Here is an 8,189-nt window from a genome sequence, read left to right as displayed (position 1 = left end):
AATTATGGTAAAATTTAGTTTTTTATAATCTAAGCCAAATAGTCAAAGACAGATTTGTAACACAGGAGATTTTAAAATGTAATGCACAGTTAACACTTCAGATGATTCACAGCACATTTATTTAAAAGCAACTTTATTATAAACATTTTTAAATTGCATGTACTAAATAGAAAGTATTTTGAGTGTAATAACACGTAAGCAACAATCATTGTTCCCCCTCTTGTGGACTCCTCTTCAGCAGCTCTAGAAACAAATAAAAGAGGAAAATTACATTAATAACAAACACACTCCTCCTCGTGTCATAGCAGGCTTCATTTTTTATTGTCAACACAGGATTGGTGTGATCTTTCCAAAGCACATTACTTCAGAAGGACTGTGGTCTAGTCTGGCTTTTTTGTCTCCCTCTTAGAAGTACTCCAACCAAGGTTGTGAGAAACTTGGGTGTCATGATTGATGATCAGCTGTCCTTTTCAGACTATGTTGCTACTGTCTTCTACTGTCGCTTTGCTCTATACAACATAAGGAAACTCAGGCCCTACCTCACTCAGTACGCCACCCAGCTTCTGGTACAGGTCATGGTTATCTCTCGCATCGACTATTGCAATGCCCTCCTAGCAGGTGCGGTGAAACCCTTACAAATGGTTCAGAACGCAGCAGCGCATCTGGTTTTTGATCAGCCCAAAAGTACTCATGTCACTCCATTACTCAGTGACCTCCACTGGCTCCCCGTGGCCTCCAGAATCAAATTCAAGTCAATAATGCTTGCACACAGAGTGACTACTGGGTCTGCACCCATCTACCTAAACTCCATAATACAAACTTACGTTCCTTCTCGGCCGCTACGCTCCTCCAACGAACGCCGCCTGGCTCTGCCATCCCTTCACACAAAGCAATCCCAGTCCCGGCTATTCTCATCTGTGACACCACGATGGTGGAACAAGCTACCACACGCCATCAGAGCAGGGGCGTCCCTCTCCAACTTTAAGAAGCTCTTGAAAACTCATCTCTTCTGAGAACACTTCCTCTTATAACACCTCTAACTCCTAACCTCTAACATGCACTTCCTGTGCTCTTCTTCTATCCCCTACAATGATCTTGTATTGATTGCACTTTTTGTTAACGCTTACTTCCTTCCCTAGGTATCTACCCCATTTATGTGATATGTACTATGACCTCTTACTAGTATTTACTGCTGCTCTTACTAGTATGTATTGTCAGTTGTCGATCTGTATTTGATGCTCTGTTGATGTTTATATGTTGTTCCTCAAATGTAAGTCGCTTTGGATAAAAGCGTCTGCCAAATGAGTAAATGTAAATGTAAGTAGGGTCTTCCTGGGTCTTCTAATATAATCCCCAAAATGATCTGCGTGAATGTTACATTATTTTAATAAAATGCAAGGGTAGCAATATTTTTGCACACGTTTGTACAGTAAATACTGTATGTGTATGCATAATGAAAACCGACCTGAGGGTAAAAAGTGCTGATCTTTCGTGTGTATAAAAACATTGCAGCATGTCGTTTTCTAAATAGTTTGCAATAAACAACAGTGACGAGTCATCCCTGATTTAAGTCTCCTTATTTCTTCGGACTGAATTCGGAGTTGCTGTTCATGCGCAACACATTTGGCACCCTCTGCAACACAATTAATCATTCCATTGTTATTTTAAACGACTAAAAAAATGGATCAACTTATGTCAGAATTGCTTTGATCAAATAACTTTAAATATTATGATTAAACAGAGGACATTTTTAGTTGAGAAAAACTAGTGGCAGCAAGTGTTGGGAAATTTGTTTTGACATTTTGTGGGTTTTATGAGAATTAAACTGGGGGCGTCTTACCCGATATTACCATAATAAGCAGGTAAAATCATCTCCCATAAAAGAAACCGCCTCACGCCCAGCTCTGTGGAAAACTGACTTTTAAATAAAAAAAAAAAAAAAAATGTTGTCTCTATTATCTAAAGTCAAAAAACAAATAACACAAGCACATTTACATCATAACCATCTCCCTTGTTTCCACGTTCCCTTTTGCCTCTGTCATTGTATCATAAAGATAAGACACCATATTAATGGACACCATATAAACAATAGCAATAAACTCAAATGAAAAAAAATCATCAAAGATCAAACATTTATTTCAAAGATCAAACTCCAGTGAGGAGTCATACCTGATTTCAGTCTCCTTATTTCTTCAGACAGAATTCGGAGTTGCTGTTCATGCACAACACATTTGGCACATCCTGCAACACAATTAATCATTACATCATTAGGTTTCCAAATAATACTGTAATAATATCTTCCTCTTTTTATTTTCTGTCCATCAGACTTGTATTTGTGAGAACCAAGAACTTCCCTATCTTACTCCTGCTTCCTCCAGCCAGCCAGCTATGTTGTCACGATGGTGCTAGTGCAGTTCAATTCAAAGTTCCTTATATTTTTTCAATACTTGGCCAATAAAGCATATTCTGGTTCAGTTAGTATAAAACCTGTTTATTTTGGCACCTCAGCACTACCATCTTACCGTGGCTTTGGGGTTTAGGTGGAACAGCTCTATGGCTGGTTAGAGGCTGTTTCAGGGCTCTGGCTCTGGTAACAGTATTGCAAGATGTTGACGTTTCAGCAGCAATGGCTGGCACCGCAGCATCTGAAAGCATATGACAAAGAGCAGGTACAAGAGCATGTATTTTCTATTGGCAGTGAGCTTCCGCGCCATGTTGTGCCATGGGCGACTCCGTTTTGGCCGCCTGCTGCGCCTTGCGTTTCTGAATGAGCGCTCTGAGCACAAGGAGTTGAAAAAAATTCAATTCGTGCCCGACGGCATTCGCGCTCCCAAACTTCAGATGGCCAAAAGCGAGATCTCTTAGATGCCGCTTGTTCCTTGGGTGAATCCCTGGTTGCAGGCAAGTAAGTGTATGCCTAGTGTTTCCCATTAATTAATGAAGCCATGGCGGCCCGCCATAGTCTCTTAAAATCCTGTGGGAGACACTGATGCCTATTTACTGACTTTCCAGTACTTTGCAGTTTTCAAACACTACATTACAATGAACAGTTAAGGTGTTTTTAGTTAGCTTTGTGAAAGTATTAATCATGTAGTACTTAGAAATGCTAAAGAAAAATTAGCTCTATGATTAAAGAATTCCTTTGCAGCAACTCAGTATTTACCGATTTTTTTCTTCTTTGCTATTGGCAACGCTTCACCTCTTTTTAAAGGGTGCTTCTTTGCCGTGGTCACATGGTTCGTTGCTGTTTGTGTATAAAGAAGGAGAAAAAAAACAACAATTAATATCAAGAAAGCAACATTGTTGATTAAGTGCAAATAATACTTCACACAGGCTCTCAAGTAATCATTAATTGTCAAAATAAAAATAAACCCTTCAAAATGATTATCATAAGTGAATGGTTTTAGCCACTAAAATAAACTTTTTGTTTGAGACCTGTTTCAAGGTAACCTGTTAATTTTCACTCTGTTGTCACTTAGATGGCAACTCTGCTTTTCTCTTTTTGGTTTAGTTTCTTCAAGGCCAGACTGAATGTCAGTGCAGCATTTGAAAGGAGGAAGTATCAGACTTTAATAATGTGGCACAATATACATATTTGTTGGACAGTTAAATGCGTAGCCACATAAACATCGGCTCGCCACATCACATTTAACAAAAATCAAACAGTACTCTCATTGTGGCTTTTCTTGCTATCGGTTTCTTTTTGTTGGTTTACTTGTTTATTATTGGAGCTCAGAAATACAACTGTATAGGAATACCGAACACATTTACAGCAAGACCTAATTTGAACTTAAAATTACTGCTAAATTAATGTACATTGATTTTCCATATTTGAAATTGAATATCAGAATAAACAGTCAAAGTCTACAGCCTGACTGCTGTACGAGAACCTGTTGGTCCACGGAGCTGGTTAGTGCCTGAACAAGACGGTGCGTTGCTTCTTGCTAAAGGCGGCCTGAGACCTGTTGCAGCTCTCTGGATGCCTGAAGATGGTATGTCACTCGACTGCGGTTTTCGCAAGCCAGATATTGGCTGCTTGGATCCTAACATTGGCACAGAGGGAAGACAATGTGGGTAGTGGACAATGTGGATAATGTGCGCACAAACACAGACACCCCCATTCAGAGGACATTATACTGTACATAGAGTAGCTAAAAGAAGGACTGAAGAATAGAGAAAGAAAATCCTCTGTAAAATCAAACAAAAACATTGTCTAAAAATATTACATGAAACAATTTTTTACCATTAGTTCAGAGTGCTTACAATTGTCAATCTCATTCCATATTAAATGATTCACTGTCAACATTTATGAAGAATAAAACAGAATACACAGTGCCTACCTGTTGTTGTAGCACGTAAGTTGTAGGAGTTTGATATTCCTGTAGTCTTAAATACAACAGAGAACAGAGGATGTCATCAATAGACTGCAATCAAACATGAAGTCAATGACTGTGTATTCAGTCGTCTGGTCTCACTCATAAAAAAGTGGATTTAACAGATGAAACTGACAAGTGCAACAAAGTTCATGGGATCCATTTCATTAAATAGAAGGTGCTGTCACATTTTGTAGTATGGATTACAAAATGAAATGTAATATTCAAATCCTACCACCTGGGGTGCATCACAAGCAGCAGTATTTCTCAACCCTCCGCCTTGTGTTCTATGTCTTGTCATGGGTAGGCCTGATGTGAGCAGCTCAAACCGTCCTGGAAGTGATGAGGCTGGCTTGTATTTCAACAACTGGGACGCAGCTTTCGAAGGAGGCAAAAGGGATTTGGCAGTGGGTTGCGTCAGGAATGTTTTTCGATCGCAGATTATGTTTGATGGGGCATCTGATTGCACCTGACCATCTTGCTCACTGTTGCCATCCCCATACAGTTTCTTCTGTGCCCCAATGGATTTGCTGTCGTCACATTCAGTGGTGAAGTTGAGCAATTTACAGCTAGTCATTGGTGTTGAAGTAATCAAAGAGTCTGTCTTTAACTCTAGGGTATCATCCCAACTGAATGTGTCTGCTTTGTTGTTGTCTGTATCCATGCTTTGATGGCCTAAATTGTCAGAAAGACCCTCTGTCATAGGCAGATCTGATTGTGAATGATCCTTAGTTTCAAGTCGACCGGCTCCGGAAGCTACAGCTGGATTAAATTCAAATGTGCTATCAGGGGTGTCACCCACCTTGGCATCAGGGTCTGTACTATCTGTTGTCCCATTATGTTTTGACAGGTTAGTAGGGTGGACTTCCAAACTGTTTTCTTTAGGGCTACTCGTTGCATTACAGCCCTTGGGAGGAGAGAGCTTGTCCAAAGTGTTCTGGTGACTGTCACTTGTTGAGCTTGTTTCTGACAAAGTTATTGTGCCATTCTGCTGAGAAGGTTTAGTATCGAAAGTATTGTTCTGGGGGCCAAAGGTTGTAGCACCAGCCTCTATTGAAACTGCGTTCTCTCTGGATTTTTGAAGAGAATTTTCTGAATCGAAAGTGCCGTTCTTAACGTCACATGAACCACTTGCCTTTACAGCTGAGCAATTTTGCTTCATATGGGGGAAAGTTTCAGTGGTGTTCTTAGAGACTGAAGTAGCCTGATCTGTAGCGTCACTCTCCACTTGGGGTGTCTTCACATTAGAGGGGGGAAGGTCCAGTGTCTTACATTGAGGGCATGGTATTTCAGCAGTAGCATTTAAATTGGTGGGGGCACTTGGATTGGAGGGAGGGACAATGGTAAATGTGTTCACAGACCCAGCTGGGCTTGGCTGTGTCACCTTGCTGTTCAACTCAGAATCATGGCTTTTGAGTAACTCTTCATTGTTTGCTTTTGTGGTATCAGAGATCACCACAGGTTCATCGTGAAGCTCAGAAGTGACATTCTTTGAACTAGTGTCACACTGCATATCAGAAGTAGACAGCTGTGATGCAGGACACTGCACAGACAAGTCAGTAGAGGAGTTTATGTCGTGAGTGACGTTAACAAGATGGTTACTAAGTGAGTCCTCAGCTGATGTTTGAATCTTCACCATTTTTTGTCCACTTGTTTCCAATGAGCGCCTGCTGTTTTCTAAAACACTGTCCATAGAAATATCCCGAGTTCCTTCCAAGGTAGCCTTCATTATATTCCCCCCCACACTCTTCGGATCAGAGTCTTCACCAAAGGAGCTTAAGGTGCAGGTGACATTGCCATCAATAGTACTTGAAAATTCTTCACTCTGAATCATCTCCAATCTGGCAGGTTCTGCCACAAGTTGCACACAGAGCTCTGAGGAAGGCATGAGGTTTTGCACGCCTTCAACAAGTGAAATATCCTGTTTGACCTCCATGGAGGATAATTCCACTCCTGGCGATAGCTCTGAATCATGTGTAACATGAAGGAGAGTAATTTCTGGGAATAATTTGTCATCCAGCCAGTGCTCAGGAGCATCTGTGCTCTCGTGAGGGGCAACTATCTCCGCATCAGAGTCTGTATTAGCTGTTGACTTATGATGTTTTGACAGTTCAGGAGGGTGGTCTTCACATTCCTTATCAGCTGAACTAGGCTGGAGGGTGGAAAATGTGCTGTTCACAGACCCAGCTGTTACAGGCACTCCGTCTGGAAGAGGTGAATCAAGTCTAGTCACTTGCATCATGGAGTCATATGTATCATCAAGGAGGGTGATTTCTGGCAAGCATTCGTCATGCAGCCAGTACACAGGAGAATTCGTGTCTCCTAATGACTGGCCAAAATGGCTACTGGGGAAATCTGAGTTGGGATGTTGGCTAGAACCTCCAGTTGATTTTTTACCATTTGTGGTACAACTTAAAGAAAAACAGGAACCAGACAGATTAGAATTGTTTCCGTGTTTTAAAGGCTCTGGTGACAAACCTTTATTGCGAATATTTAAGTATTTTAAAATTGGTGTTAAAGCAGACTGGAGACCAGAGATCCGTGACTTTGCTTTGACTCTACCATGGCTGCTTGTCAGAGCTGGGGTTGAAAAGGTGTGGGTGTCAGAGAGAGGCTCATTTTCTCCACTTGGCTGTGTAAGGGAAAATCCTACCACATCTCCTACTTGGACCTTGAGTTTTGAAGTCCCAGCTGCAGCAGTGACTCCGGGGGGAATATTTTCATCAGCCTCATCAGAGGTTTGCACAGGTGTCTCAGTAGCCATGATAGTTAGATGGTTTATCTTTTGCTTCCACACTAGGAAAACCGGATTTTCTTGTTTTGTTTTTGAGACAGGGCACACTACTCAGAAGTTTCAGGTGTCTTCTCAGATTCTCCGTCTGCAGCCTGTGGATTACAAGATGTAATTAATACAGAACATTTTTACATTTAAACGGAGTAGATATTTAGATTGTGCTAAGATGCCATAATTACTGAAAGCTCCGACATCAAAATGGCTTTACCACTGGTGTGGGTTTGTGAAGCACAAACTAATCTTAGTGAAAATGGCGAATGGCCACAAAAAACAATCACTCTGAATTATAAAATAAAGCCAAACGATGACCACGGAGCTGTGTCATCCAATTCCATCATGTAATTTAGCACAGAAAGTATATTTTTAAGTCCATAAGCACGTAACGTACTGGGGCTGTTTGACAAGTAAGTTAACGTTAACGAACATCAATTTAAGTTAACATTACGTTAACGTTAGTTCGATAGAAAACAAATTAGACAGACGTTAGCTAACAGATACATCGTAATTTCAAAGTTCTCAAAATTAGCAGAATCACAGACGGCGCAGTTAACTTATAACGTTAAGTTATTGCACAACACGGCCGTTTCAAACGATGTTGTTTTTAGCTAATGTTAGATTGATAACGTCAGTTAGTTGAACGGAAACAACTTTTGCTTACCTATCACAGCGGGCATTTCTCACTGGGGAGTTTATGTTCGTAAAAATATTTGCTGAATGAAACACGTATCGACTAACGTTAATTTTGACATCAACAGAGAGGCAGAGTAGCATAAAAAATTCTCATTAGACAACTACTGGAGTGCCGCTTTGGTTCAAAATGTCAGTTTGCCTCACATGCATTGGGTAGATCCATCCAATCACAGTTGAAAGTTTCTTTTTCGTGTATTTTAGAGGGCGTGACGTCCACACATTGGGCAATACTGCCATCTACTGTTCAGTTAAAACTACATAGAAATACATGCCTTTCATCTCTGTCCTCCGAAAGGTTGAAAATACTCTTTATGAAAATTATTACAGAACAT

At 40.6% G+C, this 8,189-nt stretch overlaps 1 protein-coding gene across 2 annotated transcripts; it reads right to left on the bottom strand.

Moving 5' to 3' along the window:
- Window positions 1-102: 102 nt before the first annotated feature.
- Window positions 103-7,985, bottom strand: LOC119915696 (flocculation protein FLO11-like). Of its 2 annotated transcripts, none has more exons than XM_038735369.1 (8): window positions 7,826-7,985; window positions 4,609-7,259; window positions 4,341-4,386; window positions 3,891-4,043; window positions 3,164-3,244; window positions 2,523-2,645; window positions 2,170-2,241; window positions 103-243 (listed from the first exon to the last, which is right to left on the bottom strand). In XM_038735369.1, the coding sequence occupies exons 2-8, from the start codon at window positions 7,135-7,137 to the stop codon at window positions 206-208; spliced, it is 3,042 nt and encodes a 1,013-aa protein (XP_038591297.1). In that variant the 5' UTR covers window positions 7,138-7,259; window positions 7,826-7,985; the 3' UTR covers window positions 103-205. The 2 variants fall into 2 exon arrangements, with proteins under 2 accessions (XP_038591297.1, XP_038591298.1); XM_038735370.1 differs by having other exon boundaries at window positions 4,612-7,259; window positions 7,826-7,984.
- Between the last annotated feature and the right edge of the window lie 204 nt (window positions 7,986-8,189).

This window comes from Micropterus salmoides, unplaced genomic scaffold (genome assembly GCF_014851395.1).
Source record: "Micropterus salmoides isolate LMB-PRFRI ecotype aquatic unplaced genomic scaffold, ASM1485139v1 Ms_hic_scaffold_21, whole genome shotgun sequence".
Classification (NCBI taxonomy): Eukaryota; Metazoa; Chordata; class Actinopteri; order Centrarchiformes; family Centrarchidae; genus Micropterus; species Micropterus salmoides.
This window is presented reverse-complemented; position numbering and strand designations above follow the sequence as displayed.

What these genes read in the sequence shown, in the direction of transcription:
- LOC119915696 (XM_038735369.1), bottom strand. Translation starts at nt 7,137, where the DNA reads ATGGCTACTGAGACACCTGTGCAAACCTCTGATGAGGCTGATGAAAAT. An exon ending in CTTGTGATGCACCCCAGGTG is followed by an intron (nt 4,387 to 4,608) that starts GTAGGATTTGAA and finishes GTTGTATTTAAG; the next exon opens with ACTACAGGAATATCAAACTC. An exon ending in ACCTAAACCCCAAAGCCACG is followed by an intron (nt 2,242 to 2,522) that starts GTAAGATGGTAG and finishes ATTGTGTTGCAG; the next exon opens with GATGTGCCAAATGTGTTGTG.